This window comes from Vombatus ursinus, unplaced genomic scaffold (assembly GCF_900497805.2).
Source record: "Vombatus ursinus unplaced genomic scaffold, bare-nosed wombat genome assembly UNPS02014909.1, whole genome shotgun sequence".
NCBI lineage: Eukaryota > Metazoa > Chordata > Mammalia > Diprotodontia > Vombatidae > Vombatus > Vombatus ursinus.
Genome location: NW_020954687.1, coordinates 227,233 through 245,830, shown reverse-complemented (window position 1 = coordinate 245,830; position 18,598 = coordinate 227,233). Strand labels below are relative to the sequence as shown.

Below are 18,598 nucleotides of genomic sequence, written 5' to 3'. Positions count from 1 at the left end.
ATTCCAACTGCCTCACTTAAGGCCCTTCGAGGACACATGGAGAATGATCCGAGTTCCAGTGTAAAGATGTGGAGGCAATGGAAGTTGTCTGAGAGGGAAACGTGGGGTTCCACTTGTCCATTTTCAAAGCTTTCATTGTTCTGTTCTACTTTCAGTAATTTTTTTTTTTTTGCTTTTTGGTGAGGTAGTTGGGTTTAAGTGACTTGCCCAGGGCCACACAGCTAGTAAGTGTTATGTGTCTGAGGCTGCATTTGAACTCAGGTCCTCCTGACTCCAAGGCCAGAACTCTATCTACTGCGCCACCTAGCTGCCCCTCTACTTTCAATCTAGCTAAAAGAAGGGAGAGAAAGGACAACAAAAGACCAGTAAAAAGCAGCAGAGTCTGCAAGCTTCAGTGGTGCATCCATGAAAAAAAAAAAAAGGCCATATTTATTGCAAGTAAGAAAAGATTTTATTTTGGGGTGGTAGGGAAAGAGAAAGATACAGAAGATGGATGGGCCAGAAGAGCTTGTTTGCTGGATATGTTCTAGAATTCCTCACTTTCATCTTCACCCTCTACAGAGTCTGTGCCTACTTCCTCGTAATCCTTCTCCAGGGCAGCCAAATCTTCCCGAGCCTCTGAGAATTCTCCTTCCTCCATGCCTTCCCCCACATACCAGTGCACAAATGCCCGCTTGGCATACATAAGGTCAAACTTGTGATCTAGACGGGCCCATGCTTCAGCAATGGCTGTCGTGTTACTGAGCATGCACACTGCCCGCTGCACTTTAGCCAGATCTCCACCGGGCACCACAGTTGGGGGCTGGTAATTGATACCAACCTGAAAGAGAGAGAAGGAGAGTTAGCCCTGGCTGATGGGTTCTTCAGTTCTCCGGTTGTCTTGCCCTACCCTGGAGGTACTTTGAGGTGGGTCTACACCTCTGTAGGAAACACATGTTCTCTGACAAACACACCACCAGTCTTGACTTCCTTCCTTCCTCTGGCAATCTTGCCATCAGAGAGCCTGGTTTCCAGGATGAGCTGGCTGTTCTTAGGATAAGTGGGGCATGCTTCTTCTTTCCCTACGATGGTTACTTTAAAGAGGTTTGTTTCTCTGAGAAGGCCAGGACATCCTTACTCAACAGGATTTCTCAACACTTAATCATTTGTGGTGGCTTTGACTTAACTTTCCAATAGGACAAAAAACAACCCACACGCTTCACTTTGAAAAATACCCTATCATACGTTACCTCTCAGGCCCTAGTGATCAAAGTAATACAAGTAGTAAAAAGAGATCCAAGTAGTCTTTCCCAGTTGCTTAAAAAATAAGTACCTATTATTTGAGAGGGTGCCAATTTTATTTTATTACTTTTTTTAGGCAATTGTTGTTAAATGACTTGCCCAGGGTCACACAGCTAGTAAGTGTCAAGTGTTTGGTCTGAGGCCAGATTTGAACTCAGGTCTTCCTGACTTCAGGGCCGGTGCTCTATCCACTTCGCCACCTAGCTGCCCCTAAGGGTGCCAATTTTCAAACACGTACTGCTGAGATGCAACATGATGGTGTTGGGAATGATCAATACGGTAATTAGAAGACCTGGGTTCTAGTCTCAGTACTGACACTGACTAGCCATGATACCTCAGGACCAGAGAAGCCCATTAAGTTGCCAATTTTCTGTAAAATGAGAGGGGGTTAGACCACATGATTCAATTTCATTTTTTAAACAGAAATCAAGAATCCCAAAGTCTGGGTTTATAAACCTGTGAGAGCCAAGGTAAGTCAAAAGAAACGCCTTAGGCTGGGGTTACCCTTACGCTTGACCTCCATGGCAAGTCAAAGGGGGAAGGGGACAGGAATTAAAGGCATAGGTTCTTCAATTCAATTTAATCCATTTCAACAAATACTCATCAAGTGCCTGCTACATACCAGGCATGCAAAAAGAGGCAAAGGACAATTCCCTACTCTCACCAATAACTGAACAAATTGCCTCAGATCAAATGAAGTGTTTGTATTCCCCCAAAGTATCCAATAACTTCTCTAACCACTCAAGAATCTGAGCTTCTTCTCTCCCCTGACAGTTCAAGTGCAGGGAAGACAACTATCTGGACTCTGGCTCAGGCTTGCGTGTCACACATTTAAAACTCACGTGGTTTAAGAGCCAATGTATCCCAAGGCCAAATATTAGGGATCTTTCCATCACCCAGTACTGTTCTCTCCCCTGCCTCCTACTTGCCTTGAAGCCAGTGGGACACCAGTCTACAAACTGAATGGTTCTCTTGGTCTTGATTGTGGCAATGGCGGCATTAACATCCTTGGGCACCACATCACCTCGGTACAGCATGCAACAGGCCATGTACTTGCCATGACGTGGGTCACACTTTACCATCTGGTTGGAGGGGTCAAAGCAGGCATTGGAGATCTCTGCTACAGAGAGCTGTTCATGATAGGCCTTTTCAGCAGAGACAATGGGCGAGTAGGTGACTAGGGGGAAATGGATTCGAGGATAAGGCACCAGGTTGGTCTGGAACTCTGTAAGGTCTACGTTGAGAGCACCATCAAAGCGCAGGGAAGCAGTGATGGAAGAAACGATCTGGCCAATGAGCCGGTTGAGGTTGGTGTATGTAGGGCGTTCAATGTCCAGGTTCCGGCGGCAGATGTCGTAGATTGCTTCATTGTCCACCATGAAGGCACAGTCTGAGTGCTCCAGTGTGGTGTGAGTGGTTAGGATGGAGTTGTAGGGCTCTACTACAGCTGTGGATACTTGTGGGGCTGGGTAGATGGCAAACTCCAGCTTGGACTTCTTGCCATAGTCAACAGAGAGCCTCTCCATCAGCAGGGAGGTGAAACCTGAACCCGTGCCGCCCCCAAAGCTGTGAAATATCAGGAATCCCTGTAGCCCTGTGCATTGGTCCGACTGAGGGAAGAAGGGAAGAAAACAAGCGTGTCAAAGTGGATAAGATGGCAGGTGATGATGAATAATGCAAAATCTCCTGCACATGTATAAGGATACCTCCCCTACCCCTTCTTGACTTGGGAAAAGAATTTCCTTTTAAAAATATAAAAGAACATACTCTCAATCCCTTTTTCTCCCATCTCAGTAGCTTTTAGGGAAGAAATTATCTATAAGGTATTTAAATGGTCTTAGGATCTTGTATGGACCCAGTGGATAAAAGCTATGGTTGTTGGCTTCCAGAGGACCAGACAGCCTCTATTTCTACTATAAAGAACTTGAAAAGATCTTGAAAGATCTGATCATCACTAGAGGTCATGGTAGTTTGGGGGCAAGGTAGGTGTTAGGGAGAACACCACTCTTCACAGCTACTAGGATCTTCCTAATACAGGGCCTAGTAATTTCTTCTGTGAAGATTGGCTTAAAGCCTTCTCAGAGCTGTTTCCTAAAAAAGAAGGATCTCTGACTCAGGGTTATTTTTCCTGCTACAGGGTAGATACATTTCCAGCTCTTAATCCATCAGGTAGGAAGGGGATATACTGAAGAACAAGATTAACTGTTACCTTTCTAAGGCTGGTGAGCATTGCTCTGAATTCACAATTAATTGGCTAGAAAACAGATATGTCAATTGAATGTGGATAAAGACAGGCAATAATCACAGGGGTGTGGACCCAACAGGTCTATTTCCTCCCTATCTGCTAGGGTGTAGCATGGACCGTATCTGATACGTGACTCAAATAGACTATCAGACCCGCCAGGTCTAATGTAGGACTGAAAAAGCCAACAGACCTCTCTGAGTGACAAAAGGGTCAGTTCATTTTAACTCTAGATAAATAATTTCCCTTATGGCAGGGGTCTGTAGCTTGGGGGTTCAGGATGTCGTATGTATTTTATGTATCTAAAAACATTCTGAGAAGGGGTCCTCCACACGTGAAAGGTTAAGAAGCCTGCTCTAGGGAAAGGTTCTAGAGTTAACTACTGTCCTTTACCATAGGTACTTTTTTCATAGTTTAATCACCATCCACAAGCATCCTCCTTCAGAACACTTCTCATTGATGTTGACTGAATGACCATTCCCTTGGTAGGAGAGGACACCAGAAGAATGGTTGGACAGGTCAACTTTGAAGGAAGACTCTGACAAGGAAGGATCAATAGAAATCTGGTTTCCCTTTATTCTTACCCTCCCTACACAAGGAGTCCTACCCTAAGGTCCCAAAGACCCTTGGGGAAACGGTGATGACTGGGTACTTAATGGTAGCCAGTCAGGAAAGTCAGGATGGGAGGGAGGTAAGGGGAGATGCCATGTTTGCTCAGCTCACCAGTTTTCGGATGCGCTCCAATACAAGATCAATTATTTCCTTCCCAACAGTATAATGGCCTCGGGCATAGTTATTAGCAGCATCCTCCTTGCCAGAGATCAGCTGCTCAGGATGGAATAGCTGTTTATAGATGCTAGTCCGAACCTCATCTGGGAGGAAGAATGTAGGGGTGAGGGAAGAAAGGGCAGGTCAGTGTCAGGAAGAAAAGAAGCATTTTTAAAGCACCTACTAGATAGGAGAAAATACATTAATGCTTTACAACTATTATCTCATCTGACCCTCACAACAACCCTGGCAGGTAAGTGCTATTATGATTCCCATTTTACAGTTGAACACAGTAGCTACATGATTTGCCCAGGGTCACACAGCTAGTGTCTGAAGCCAAATTTGAACTCCGGTCTTCCCTAGTGTACTGGACTATATTTTGCAAAATAATCAAAAAATTACTACCCTCTAATGAATTCCATCAGAAAACAGAGGTTAGAATGGAGAAAGTCTGGTTTATTATAACCACACCTTTCATTCCAGACTTTAGGTGTGTGGATTTTGGAGTCTGGGCAGGAGGTATTTAACCTTTAGGCCTTCAGTTGTTTTAACTTTTACTCTCCAGGGCTCAGAGAAGGGAGACTGGGGAAACATTTCTATAGCCCTCTGCAGCTTAACAAGTTATTTTTATAACAATCCTGTGGAGCAAGTGGTAGGAATATATCCATTTTACAGATGAGGAAATGGGAAGGGGGGGGTCTGAGAGGGAAAGTGACATGTCCAGCAGTAGTCAGGATTTGAACCCAGGTATCTTCAAGTCTGGCTCTTTCTACTATAGTACACTAACCTGAAATTCTTAAACAACTCATTGTACACATAGATCTGCAACTGCTTTGATTTATAAGGAAAAAGAAGAGCTAGAATGGGGATAAAGAAGAACCTAACAGTAGACAGCTAGCTGGCCCAGTGGATAAAGCACTGGATAGAAATAAAAAAGAAATTAATTCAAATCTGGCTTCAGACACTTACTGGGTTGACCCTGGTCTGCCTTAGTTTTTTATCTGTAAAATGGGGATGACACTAGTACCTACCTCCCAGGATTATTATAAAGATAAAATGAGGTAACATTTGTAAAGCACTTGGCTAACCTTAAAGTGTGATATAAGTTTTTGTTGTTCAGTTGTCTCAATTGCGCCCAACTCTTTGTGATCCCATTTGGGGTTTTCTTGCCAAAGATATTGGAATGATTTGCCATTTCTTTCTCCAGATGAGGAAACGAAGGCAAACAGGGTTAAGTGACTTGCCCAGGGTCCCACAGCTAGTAAGTGTCTAAGGCTGGATTTGAACTTGGTTTCTCCTCACTCCAAGGCACATACTCCATCCACTCCAGCCACCTAGCTGCCCTTTAGGTAAGTACTAGCTGTTATTAAGGAGCAAGGGCTCTTTTTGTGCTAGGGAGGGAAGAAATTCATCATCAAAGCTCTGATGACTCCAATCTCTGCCTTGCATCTAGAAATGCTTATTAGTAATGCTGATGATAATAATACTAAACAATAGTTAGCCAGATAGCAGGCTTACAACTCCCCACCTTGGCACCTGCTATTTGCAGCAATGGCTTTAGAAAAGTAGGAGGTTCCCAGGGCAGGAAGCCAAGGAGGCCTGGCTGAGGGAGCTAAGAAGAAAGGCAGCTAGGGGCCTGCAGAGAGCCAGCAACAGCCAATTCAACCCATCTCCTGTATGGAGCTATTGGTTAAATTACTTTAACTGAGCACCCGCCATTTTGTGAGAATCCCATCCCCCTTGGATTAGTCAGCCTGGAAATGCTTTTCTTTTTGGAGGGGGAGGGGGAGCAGCAGGAGGGAAAAGTGTCTGTTCCTGTTTCCCCTGCCCCATGCCTCCTTAGGCTTGATGAAAGAATAGCTGGATGTCAGTTTCCACCCACAGGTAGATGATTAACTCCAGTGGACTGCCTGGGATTGCTTCCCCCACTGCCAGAGAAAGGCAGCTCTAGATAGGAGGCAGAGCTTGGGGGAATTTTTTCGCTCCCTGGCCCCTCAGCTCTGCCCTCTCCTGGCGACAGCTGGACAAGAGCAGCAGGAGTAGCTGTTGTTTTTGGCAGGACAGGCTTGGATTCCATTGCAGGCTCCCCAAGGACTTTGGGGCCTGGGGCAAGGAGTCCAGGTTGGGGGAAGGGAAAGTTTTTCTTTGTCTTTTCTCCTCTTCCCCCACCACTGCTCCTTTTTCATTCCTTACCTATTACTGCAGGCTCCAAGTCTACAAAGACTGCTCTGGGGACATGCTTGCCAGCTCCAGTCTCACTGAAGAAGGTATTGAAGGAGTCATCACCACCCCCCAAGGTCCTGTCACTGGACATGGTACCATTGGGTTGGATACCATGTTCTAAGCAATATAATTCCCAGCAGGCATTGCCCATCTGCACTCCAGCCTGGCCGACATGGATGGAGATACACTCACGCTGTATGAGGAGAAGAAATACACAAATGAGCTTAGGTTTGCTGTTCTCGTTTTTCAGGGTGGGGAAAGAAGTGGGGAAAGGAGAGTTTAGGAGAAACAATGGTAGGAGCCTTTCTGTTATTTCCTACCAGGTAAGATACTCTTTGTGTTGGTTCAAAACTCATTCCCACCCAACAAGTAAGGGCAATATTGCCTGCTACCTGCAGAAGGGAAATTATGGACACTGCTATGCTTGTACAGCATTAGCTGACATCCTCGTCTAGGGCACTGACTAGATGCTCCAAGCCTCCAGAATGCTGGGCTTCTTATACCAAGGAGTCTAATTATTGTGCACCAGCTCTCTTTCAGACCTCTATTCCACCCCTCCCCCTCTTCTCCTGCCCAAACCGGCAGGCTGTTCCCCTTCCCTAATTAGGAGAGGCCGGAAGACTTGGTTACAGATTGGCCAAGTACCCTACACCTCTTTGAACTGCTTAAAACCAAGAAAGCTGGGCAGTGTGAGTTGCAAGGGCATCTTCCCCCTATCCCTCCAGTGGGCTCTTGTCTTCACCACCTATAGCAAAATTGGACGAAACAAGCTGGAAAACATCTTGTCATTCTCCAGAAAGAGTCTAGAAAGACAAGGACCCTTCCTCCTACTCCCAGGTAGATCAGTTCTCATGGCGAGGATGTTTGAATCCCAGAGCCTTAAGGCCATCAGCACCTTTGGGAGGCCAAAAAGGGAGCTTCTAAAGGGCGCTGACCCCTGCTGGCAGGGCTTGGGAAATCTGGCTGGCGTAGGGCCAGGATGTACTGTGCCACCCCCAAAACCTCCCTTCAAATATTTAAAAGGACGCAGCACAAAGACACATCTGTTCTGTTGCGCTGGGAGGGGCAACAACAGGGAAGCCCACGAATCTTAGGCAGCTAGTATAGGAATGAAGCTTGGAACTCCACATTGCGCCCCGCCCCCTCATTCCATACTTGTGAAGGCTGGCATCGGGCCAAGAGGCCCCAGAACCAGTTGGAAACCAGGAGCAGGAGAAACCTGTGAGTTTCCTCACTCCCTCCCCTCAGCCTCGGGGAGTCCAAACTTCAAGGGCAGTGGAGACTTTGTCCTTTGGCAGAGACGCGAGGAGAAAGAGACAGAGGAGGGGAGGGTCAGAAATTCCTGCCTGATCCCAAGAGACTTCAAGCGTCAAAGAGGGGGTCGGGGGGTCGGGTTTGGGGCCAACGATCCGGCGAGGCAACTTAGTAACTAAGTAGCTCGTTCCCCTTTCCCCTTCCTTCCAAGGTGTCAGCCTGGGCTGCTAGAGCGCAACTCCTCCTGCCCTAACCCCATGTGCGAGTGCTCTAACACGACCCCGGGACTTCCCGATAACGGAGTCCCTGGGACGTGGGTAGGAAAGCGCTCCTTTGCCCCCTCCCACCAGCCGGACCCTTCTACGCTGTCCTCCCCTCACCATGATTGCTCCGAAGTGTGAAGATGGGAGGGTGCTGTTGACTGCAGACAGGTTACGGGTCTCTGCCAACACAGCAAATCCGAGGGCGCTTTCCTTCTGCGGCGGCTTATATAGCCCCGCCGAGCCTCGGGCCCTGCCCTCGTCTCGGCTCCCATTGGGCTGCCTCCTGAGCCGGGCCCCACTCTCCGCTCTTCTCACTGGGCCGGGCCCCCAAAGAAATCCGCCCCTCCTTCCCTTACTGGGCAGACGCTTATGAAATATCCCCGCCGGGGCTGCTCATTGGGCAGTTTGTAATAGGGAGAGGGAGGAGACAACACACCTCCAGACCAAGGTGTCTCCTCCAAGACCTGAGCCTTTACCTCGCTTAGTCCGTGTGGGAAGCATAAAGGTCAGTCCAAGGGATGAGCTGGTGTTTCGCTTCCCTCCCACTCGCATTCTTGCCAACGTATGCATACCTTGGAATTTAGTTTTGAGTTTGCGCCCCCAAATGCGCCCTGGGAAGCTCTTTGTTGGGTCGTTTGAATGTTTTTCAAAGTGTCTTGGGTTTCCTTTTTTAAAAATACCTTTTTCTAAGGGACAGTTTTCTGGGAGCACACGGGAACACACTCGGAATTATCTGCATTTTACTGAAAAGCCTATCCATTGTCATTACTTTGCTTATCTTCAGAGTTTTCAGGTTCATCTCAGAATTCGAGTCCCACACCCACCTCACAGTCCTGATTCAGCTGTTATTCAGAACGCACCTGTCTGCAATTTCTGTCCCTTCTGGTTAACCAATTAGCCCTTTCCCTGCTTAGTAGGGGCAGGCTAATGAAGGAGTGAAGTGCCATTCAGCTTCGTCAAGGGATTGCGTAAAGCACTTCCACCTTTAATAATGATCGCCTTTAATATTTTTCCAGCCTCTAAAGGAAGTTGCTGTTTCTCTCCATTCCCATCCCACTGCCCCCAGGGATGGTCATGTCCTTCCTTCTCAAAGATAAATAGTGACTGACCGGAGGTGATAGTGTTGTGTGAGATGTGCTAATGTGTACACAATTTACGAAGTTAGGTTTATATGGCTAAATTCCATTGTCCCAAGGCAAATTTCTAGTTGTGAAGTCCTTTAGCCCATCCTAGTATTCTAAATGGACTGGGGTTGGGGAACAATTGGGGAAGATTCAAAATTGGTGTCTCAATCGTTTCATTTGATTTTAGATTGGCTGCTCTTTGACCAAGAAGCTACAAACTCTATTTGTGTATTCAAAGACACTGATATGTAGCACTAGAACAATGTTACTATTTGCCCATGAAATATTTGCAAATGATTATCTCCCTCCAGCAGGTGAAGGCCCCAGATTCAATGCCAGACAATTTGTATATCAGAAAAAAATCCCCAATTTTTCAAAGGCCAATAGCTGTACTTAAAAATGTTATTGATCACAAAAATATGGTGAGAGATCATGAGTGACTCAGTGAAAACGAATATTTTGAAAATGCCTTAAATGTAGGATAAAATGCTTTAGAAATGTACAGTATTATTAAGCCATCTTGGCTACTACTAGGGAAAAAGTTCCATTGTCCTACTGAAGGTGGGCAGCACTTACAGCTAAAAACCACTTTATAACCATTTGGTGTGGAGGAGGGGAAGGCCCTTCCTTATGTAGATATTGTCAACACTGATGCCACTGAACATTATAATCCCTCCCCTGCCCCTCTTCATAGTATTCAATTGTCCTGCCAAATATCTTACCGTACCCCAACAACCTTATTAGTGTTTAGTTGCTTTTCTTTTCTTTTTTTTGCTTTTTGGTGAGGCAATCAGGGTTAAGTGACTTGCCCAGGGTTACAGTTAGTAAGTGTCCCAGTGTCTGAAGCCAGATTTGAAATCAGGTCCTCCTGACTCCAAGGCCAGAGCTCTATCTGCTGCACCACCTAGCTACCTCCTAGTTGCTTTTCTTTGTGACCCCTCTTGGGGTTTTCTTGGCAAAGATACTGGAGTGGTTTGCTATTTCCTTCCCCAACAACCCAGGGATCCTCAATCTTTTTGGATCCCTGACATTTTGCTTCATTCTGGAACATCCTCTACCAACTTCCATAGCACTTTGCCCCTCATTTGTGCACTGTTCTGTTCTGATTTCTAGTTACTTAAGTATGTGTCAAAACCTCCTATTAGGTTTTAAGTTCCATAAGGACGGGATCCATGTCTTAACTGAAACTTTTTCAATACTCTACACCAGCAGTGCCTAACTCAAATAGAAACACGGGCCACTAAACTGTTCAAAAGGAATACGGACTTAAAAAACCTGTTAACATTATTATGTTGTTACATTTTTTTATTTTGTTAAATATTTCCCAATTATATTTTAATCTGGTTCAGACTTCACTAGGAAGTGTTGTCTGACACCTGTGCTCTACACAAAGTAGGACCTTTAAGAAGTGCTTGTTAAATCTCATCACATCTTACAACTTTTAGTATCTTGGATTTCTTCCTTTCTTCATTCAGTCTCATCCCATTTCCAAATTTAGTGTTTTGTAATTTCAACTTCTTCTCTACTATTTATGTGTATTTATTTCCACACACCAAATCTCTATAGGTCATCAGGAGGCAGATGTGCAGTGGATAGAGTGCCGGGCCTGGAGTCTGGAAGACCCAAGTTCAAATTTGGTCTCAGACACTTATTAGCTGTGTAACCCCAGGCAAGGCATTTAACTTCTTTTTGCCTCAATCTACTGGAAAAGAAAATGTCAAACCACTCCAACATCTTTGCCAAGAAAATTCCATGGATAGTATGGTCCACAGGGTCACAAAGAAAAGGAGATGGCTGAACAACTAAACAACAACAAATCGGGGACATACCTGCTCAGAAATTTAAATTGGTGCAAGGAGCTCTCTTGTCTATACCAACTTGCTTTTCAAGAAGACCAAAAGCTCCAGAGCCCTTTGAGAAAGGAGGAGTTGGGGCCTTTGTTTACTTTTCCCACACCTTTCCCTTCAGCACAACAACATAATATTGAAATGAGAACCACAGACAGTCTAGTCCAGTGAGAGTGGGGTGAATAGAGATGGAAAAGCTCTGGGAGGACAAGCATATCCTGTTCACCCAGAGTTGAGTGGAGATAAAACATTAATTAAGACTGCCAGGCCTCTTTGGGGCATTTCTGAGCCTGTGTCTGGGAGGTATCTCTTGAGCTTCTGGCCTTTAGCCCTCATTCATGATGGTTACCTCCCATCTCCAGGTATTTAACCCCTTCCATTCAAATGGGGACATTTAAAGACACTTCCAGGACGGCCAAGGAAAGCTCAGAAGCAAGCCTTGGCTCGGCTTGAAAAACCCCTAGGTCAGTAGTTACTACTTTTCCCTTCTCTCCTCCCAGCACCCAGTCACTGTTGTGGCCCTAGTAACATACTTGGTACAGTTATACATCTCATTCAGCCTGCTTTTTATCCTAGTCTGAGAAAAGCATACAAAATGTGTTTTTTTTAGCCCTTCCTTACAGATCACAGATATCATTAGCATATATTGACCCAAAGAACTTAATTCTTTGTCTGTAAAAACTGTTTTAAATGTGTCTCATTTTAATTGATATGCCAGAAAATATGACCTTTTAAAAGTGTTATAACTTTGTAACACAACAGAAAATTTTCTTTTGAAGATGACTGTTACAGAATTTTATTTTGAAATGTTTATATGTCCCATTCTGCTCCTCAATAAATCTGTAACTAACTGAAATGAAATACTATATAAATAACTGATGGTAAGTGAAGAATTGAGTCTGGAGGAAAGAAGCTGGCCCTTGTGGAGCGCTGAAACATACCTTGCAATACCAAGTGCTCTTATTCACTGAGCATGTCGATAACATGAAATATAGCAAAATTATGCTCCGCTTTGATTCTTTGAAGATACTCTTCTATGGAGAAGCCTACCCTACAGATGTGTTAAAGGGGTCAGGGGAGAGGGAAAGGAAGATGTGAGAGAATGGAACAGAGCACCAAACTAAGAAGTGTAAGGCACTGAATCATTCAAGATGATGCCTGCACTTTGAATAATCTGTGCTTCCTCTCTATCTCAACTCCCAGCCTCCTGAGTTGTCCCAGGAGGCTGCTTTAAACCTTACTTTATACATCACTGGAGAGAAGGTATTATGGGTGGGAAATGACAAGAGTAAATGGAAACCATGGAAGAGAGTAAAACAAGTAAGTATACCAACTCATTCATATTTAATGCCCTCTTGGATCAGCACCAAACCAGAAGGGCCAAGGTTTTCCTAGCAGTCAGGAAACATGAATTCACTTGAATTGAATAGGAATACAGGTAACTGGATGGAAAATTTGCATTCTGGAATTTGTTAGGATGGTGAGTGTTAAAGAAAAGGAAAATTCCCATCTCACCAAGAATTCTTGCCCTGCACCATGTCCATTAGGTTCAGTAACTCTCTACTGATGATGCTTTCTTTAGACATAATTCTTCCCGTGAAGAAGGGACTCAGTCATCTGTTCAGACATGAGCCAAGCCTGTAAACTTCATGTGCAAGTCAGCAGTGGTTTTCCTTCTTCACGTGCTCTCCACCCTGATACTCAAAGGAGAATCTCAGACACATCTGGCGAATTACTTTTCTTTGTGGTGGTTGCCAGAAAGTGGTTAAAAATTTAATTCTCTACTCATATGTTGTAAGTATGGGTTTAGGCCATTGATGAGAAACCACATGAGAATTTCAAAAGGTAAAAGGGGTCAAACAAATCAGAAGAGTAAAAATCTGACTGTCACCTACAGCAGGAAACAAAAAATAGCACCTGAATAAGAGACACAGACACATGGCCAGGCCAGTGGATGAGTTCTGGGAGGCACCTGGCTCCCCACATCACTCAAACCAGAATGGGGAAGAGGAGGGAGTGGTGCGCTACAGGGAGAAATATTTGAGACATGTGCACTTGAAGTCTCAATGAAGCAAGTTAGGGTAAACCCTTTGTATGTCCAAGCAGACATTGTGGTACTCACAACTTTACATTAGTTTATAGAAGAAAGCAGAACAGTTATATCAGGTTAGAAGGACTACTGTTTGGGGGAGATGCTTCCACCATGGAAAGCTGCTGCTGAAGATCCCTTAGTCACTCATGGGAAACCCTCTCCAAAGCCACATAGAAACTATTTTTGTCATCCAGGCAGTGCCAGCCGATGGGTCCAATTTCACAATCTGCGCAGACCAGAAATTTGATGTTCCCCACGTCTTTGGTGAAGCCCACATTCTCAAAGGTGAACATGTCATCAACCAGCCAGTGTTCTTGAAGGAAGTCACCTTCTGGGTTGCTGCCATCAGCAGCTGGCTTCTTCCTCATGGAGGGAAGGAACAGCTGCCATGCAAGAAAACACAGAGTCACATGGGATCACACATTACCCTGTTTCTTGATCATATTCACTGCTGTACAACCTCATGTAACAATTTTAAAAAGGGGGAACATGGTATATAGTTCAAGTTGGGATTTGGATAGTTCATGTACTGCTTCCTGGTGCTACTCTGATATATCCAAGGTTCTAGTTACTGCTATGTAGCAGTACAGAGAATCCTGGCTCTCTTATTCCCTGGATTCCCTGAGTAGACTGGATATACAACATTATATAAAGTGCTCCTAGGATTCAGAGGCAGCCTCAAGACTTAAGACTCCATGCCCAAGATCCCTGGAATTCTACCCTTCTAACTTCCAGGATTCTCCATCAGCAGTCCAGAAAATCAAAGAGCTTTTGCAGCCAAAGAACTACTTTAATTTTCCAGTGTTGCCAAGTCAGCTCTACTAACACTTGACCAATCCTGCATGGTTTCTAATGCCACCAAAGTAGGCTTCCATTCTGTCTCTCATCCTTATAGCCGACCTTATCACATTTCCCTCTAGACTTTAGTGATCTCTTCTTTTGTAAAATGATATGATTATTATCTCTAAGGTCCCTTCTAGATCTAAATTCTAGTATCTCCATGGTCTTCAACCAGTTGTGAAACAGGACCATTGCTTCAGTGTACTGACATGGCATTGGGGATGGCCAAAGAACTCAAGTGGAAGTCCTTAAATGGCAAGTGATTTGACAGATATGAGGGGCAGGAAGAACAGGGTAGGCAAGTTCTCTGCAAAGTATAATCATGAAGTATGAAATAGATGCTGATGAAGACTTCCTTGGTTTGCATTCAGGAACTTCTTCGTGGGGAACTCCTGCCTGCAGGTACTTACATTTTGTTCAGATAGATGTCTGGTCATCCTAATACACAGACATCTATTTGCTAATTCACCTGTGACTTTTCTGATGACACAACAAAGACAGAAGCTATTTCATGTCTACAGGTGTCAATTTCCCTGAAAATATTTACTGCCAACAGTCAGTCTTGTGGGCATGGATGAGTTCATGTTATAATAATTTGCAGGGGGACAAACTATGTGACTTCAGGCAATCCCTGAGAATTTAACTTTTGTAAAGAGCTTAGATATCCACAGATTAAACCATCATGTAAGTGTACATTAATAATATCTCTATTAAACAGAGATCAAGCAAATTATGTGTTTGGCATTACTCATTAGGTGTTACTACAACAAAAAAAATTAACTATATTCTCATTTATGGACCAATATACTACAACTTACTAGACTATCTCATTACTTACTAGTCATATATATATTCAACAACACTTACTGACTTTGTTGAGTGTCCACTCTGTAAGATTCACTCTTATTCAATGTTCCCATTTAAATTTGTTTCCTGGATAGTCAGGACTATCATACAAGGCAATGACAGAGGAATGTTCCAAACTAATTATTGCAATGCCAAAGACCTCCCTCAATTGCAGGTCAAGTAATGGGAAAAATGTTTTTTAGTTGGGATATTTAAGGGTATTGCTTGAATACTGGGCAGAGAGCATCAAGGTACCTGGCATCCAGTGCCTAGATGTGTCAAAAAAAAAAACCCAAAAAACTTCATAGACTGAAGAAACCTAATAGCCATCTGCCACAACAGGGTTGTTGTGAGGATCAAATAACATATGTAAAATGCTGTGCAAACGTTAATGTGAAATATAAGAGGTAGCACTTATTATCAAGGGAAACTATGCCATTGGATAAGAGTCAACAGAATTGTACCAGGAATTCTAGGGTTACCTTTGTATAGGTTAGAATGCTCTCCCTCCTCTCCCCTCCATCTCAGCTCCCTTTAAAGTTCAAATGCCATCTTCCCCAAAAAGGTCTTTCCTAATTGCTGAGATTGTTACAGTTGTCTCCAAATTATTGTGCATTTATTTTGCATGTATCAGGTATTTATTTATCTGTGAACATGCTGTATTTCCTAGTAAAATGTAAATTCATTGAGGGCAGAGACTTTTTCTCCTGTCTGTATAAGTCCAGTGCTTGGTATTCATCAAGGGATCAAAAACTTGTTTTGTTTCCCTTATTTTTGAGAGAAAATGGACTTTTTTTTTGAATACTGAAACACACGTGGCTTTTCCAGATCTAGAGTAGATCACAGGATCCAGAAAACACCCAGACTAAGTTACTTTTGCTAATTTAAGAACATAATGTCTCATGTATAACTGTCGTTCAGTTGTGCTTCAGTCATGTCTGACTCTTTGTGACTTCATTTGGGGTTTTATTGGCAGAGATTTGGAGTGGTTTGCCATTTCCTTCTCCAGCTCATTTTATAGATGGGGAAACAGAGGCCAACACAGTTAAGTGACTTGCCCAGGGTGACACAGCTAGTCTGAGGCCAGACCTGACTCCAGGCCGTGCGCGATGCACTATGGCGCCACCTAGCGGCCCCTACACGTATAATTAGGTTTGCCCATAAAATGAAGTAAATGCTAGGTTGTGGAGACTACCAGACTGCGCCACGTGACCTAGGCAAAGGCCACATCTCAGTCACTAGGTTTCAATTTAAAAATATTGCTTATTTATAGTAACTTACTATATACTTCATATATTTGCTATATACTATATATAAGATTTATCGTAGTAATTTACTAGCTGGCCTTTTAAATAAGTTTTTAATTTTTGTAACAAATGAACTAAACTTACAAGTTGAAGATTTTAGGAAACCTAGTTGTTGCTGGTTAGTGAGAAAGAAACCATTACTACTGAAGGAAAACAAGCTCCAGCTCTAATCCAAATGCTTGGAGACCTATTCAGAACAGGCATAATTCTACCCACCAATGAATCAAAAAACCCACGCAAGGGGAAGCACAGAAACAAAGGGCTTTCGTGAAACCCTTCGTTCTGGGGGAGACACGAAAGCTCGGCACACTCAACCGGACCCCGATAGTTTAATAACTAGTATAATAACGGGTCAATCTTTTCAATGCCGTTGCTAAGTCACTGTGGGAGTGTCACGGCCCGGCAGCAACAGTGTGAGAACGACTGATACTAAGTTTTTATTCCTCATACTAAGAACCCTCAAATTCCGCAGGTTAAATGTTTTTTTTTGGAAGGAGAATTCTTTGGGGGGTGGGATGGAAAAGGTCATCTTCAGAAAGTCCTTTCCCTCAGTTTTCCAGGGCTTCGAGTCTGGGCCGGGGCCGGGGCCGAGGCCGAGGCCGGGGCCGAGGCCGCGGTGTGGGCCTGGCTCCAGAGTGTCCGGCAGCGAGGCCTCGCCAGGGCACTCGGTGCAGCCTGGAGTTCACTCAGAGCCTCGGGCCTCGGGCACTAGAAAGGCGCCTCTGCACCCCAAAACTTCAAAGGCTCCCGGACCCTGGGCCCCACCCTCGTCGGGATAGCTTCCACGCGTGGCTCCGGCCCCGGGAGTGGGCGTCGGGGCCTTTCTCGACTATGAGTTTCGACCGCGACACGACAAAAGGACGGGGTCAAAGGGGAGGCCCAAAGTCAGGGCAGAGGCGCATGATGGCGCCGCCAGAGGGCAGCACCAGGGAGAAGGGGAACCAGACGCGGAAGTTCGGAGAGGCGGAACCCAGGGAGGAAAGGTCTCGCGTAATGAGGGGCGGAGCTAGAGGCAGGAGGAAATCTCGCGCGGCGAGGGGCGGGGCTCGGAACCGAGAGAGAAAGATCTTACATCGCGAAGGGCGGGGCTGTGGATAGGGAGGGCGAGGTCTCCAGATTCAACAGCCCAGTCGTCTATGCCAGGAAGGTGGACTCCTTCTTGCCTAATACCTGTCTGCGTGAGAAGAGAGCGGCCCCGGGCTGCAGCACCCGGGATCCACATCGCTGACACAGCACAGCTTTCCTGTTCCGGCCTTCGGCTGACACTAGTTCGTTCACCTGTTCCTCCGGTTCCATCGCGCCGCCGCCGCTGCCGCCGCTGCCACCACTACCACCGCCAGTACTGCCACTACTTCCCTTAGCCTCCTCCACTGCGCAGGCGCAGACTGGCTCAAAGCGTGGGAGCCTTCTTCCACACCTTCTTTCTTTAGTGCGCAGCCGCTGCCTCTCGGGTCTCCAGAGTCACTCCGTCACTGCGCAGGCGTCTTCGGTTAATTTTGGTTCCGCTACGCAGGCGCTGTCCTCCTCCATTGCCCATGCTGAGTGGTCAGCTGCGTCGGATGGCTTTGTGACACGGGCACTGAACTCCAGGGAACTGGCGTCAAACTCTCTCCTCCCACCATTGCCAATTCACAGGGATGTCAACGCCCAACCTCCTCAATCCCGATCAGGGTTAGGCTAGATGGAGGCTTACTTAACCTTACTGCCTGACGTCACGCTTTCAGCCCCCTTGGACGGCATGAACTATCGTAGCTATTTCCTTGAGCTGGTGGGGGGGGGGCAGCATAACATCCACCGCGAAGAGACACCCCCCCCCCCCGTTCTCTACCCCTTCCTGGCAAGCTGGCTTAAGAAAACTCGGCTTTGCTAGAAAATGCAACCATCTATTTTTCCTGGCAGTCGAACTAGAGGTGGTTCAAAAAATGCCCGCCTATTCTCTCATCAAGGCATTGGGTCTTGAGTCCAGTGAAGAAAATGAGGCCTGAAGAGGCAACTGCATGTTTTTACCCCATCTCTCTCTCATCCATAACCACAGATTTACTAACACCTATGAACACTTTTAAGCACAAGGTCATAGATGTAGATCTACAAACGGTCTCTCTTCATTTTATATTTGAGTTACTACACAGGTGAGGTTGGAACCATGGGAACTGTGGATGATTGTTCTAAGCTCTCTGACCTTTAGCCTTTCGTCTTCTGCACCTCTCTGTTACGTCCATGAGGTCGGGAGGGATTTTAAACTTGTGACCTAAGTTTGGCTCGTAGTCTTAAATGTTCTTGAAGGTCACTGAGAGATTGTGACTTGCCCAAGGTCACACAGCGAGTATATCAGGCAAGACTCTGATTTTCTTACCTCTGGGGCTACCTCACTTAAGCATATCCACTATGCCAAGTTGCCACCTACTTAATTCTGGAAACTGCTTTAAACACTGAATCAGAAGACCCCCAGTTGCTTAAGACTATCAAAAGGTTGGTAGCCTTTCTCCAAGATGGCTTCCTATTTCAATAGTC

General features: G+C 45.3%; 2 protein-coding genes across 2 annotated transcripts; both read right to left on the bottom strand.

Moving 5' to 3' along the window:
• Positions 1–428: 428 nt before the first annotated feature.
• LOC114029118 (tubulin alpha-8 chain) lies at positions 429–8,242 on the bottom strand. Its single transcript, XM_027843465.1, has 5 exons — positions 8,149–8,242; positions 6,485–6,707; positions 4,247–4,395; positions 2,211–2,891; positions 429–820 (listed from the first exon to the last, which is right to left on the bottom strand). The coding sequence occupies exons 1-5, from the start codon at positions 8,149–8,151 to the stop codon at positions 527–529; spliced, it is 1,350 nt and encodes a 449-aa protein (XP_027699266.1). The 5' UTR covers positions 8,152–8,242; the 3' UTR covers positions 429–526.
• A 3,540-nt stretch (positions 8,243–11,782) lies between these two features.
• RABIF (RAB interacting factor) lies at positions 11,783–17,560 on the bottom strand. Its single transcript, XM_027843502.1, has 2 exons — positions 17,258–17,560; positions 11,783–13,477 (listed from the first exon to the last, which is right to left on the bottom strand). Exons 1-2 carry the CDS (start codon positions 17,381–17,383, stop codon positions 13,235–13,237), a joined length of 369 nt encoding a protein of 122 aa, XP_027699303.1. The 5' UTR covers positions 17,384–17,560; the 3' UTR covers positions 11,783–13,234.
• Between the last annotated feature and the right edge of the window lie 1,038 nt (positions 17,561–18,598).

Excerpts from the sequence above, each read along its gene's own strand:
- LOC114029118 (XM_027843465.1), bottom strand. Across the intron at positions 2,892-4,246 it reads TGGAGCGCATCCGAAAACTG|TCGGACCAATGCACAGGGCT; the intron begins GTGAGCTGAGCA and ends TTCTTCCCTCAG. Across the intron at positions 821-2,210 it reads GGTGTCCCACTGGCTTCAAG|GTTGGTATCAATTACCAGCC; the intron begins GCAAGTAGGAGG and ends TCTCTCTTTCAG.
- RABIF (XM_027843502.1), bottom strand. The coding sequence starts at position 17,383 with ATGGAACCGGAGGAACAGGTGAACGAACTAGTGTCAGCCGAAGGCCGG. Across the intron at positions 13,478-17,257 it reads CTCTCTTCTCACGCAGACAG|CTGTTCCTTCCCTCCATGAG; the intron begins GTATTAGGCAAG and ends CTTGCATGGCAG.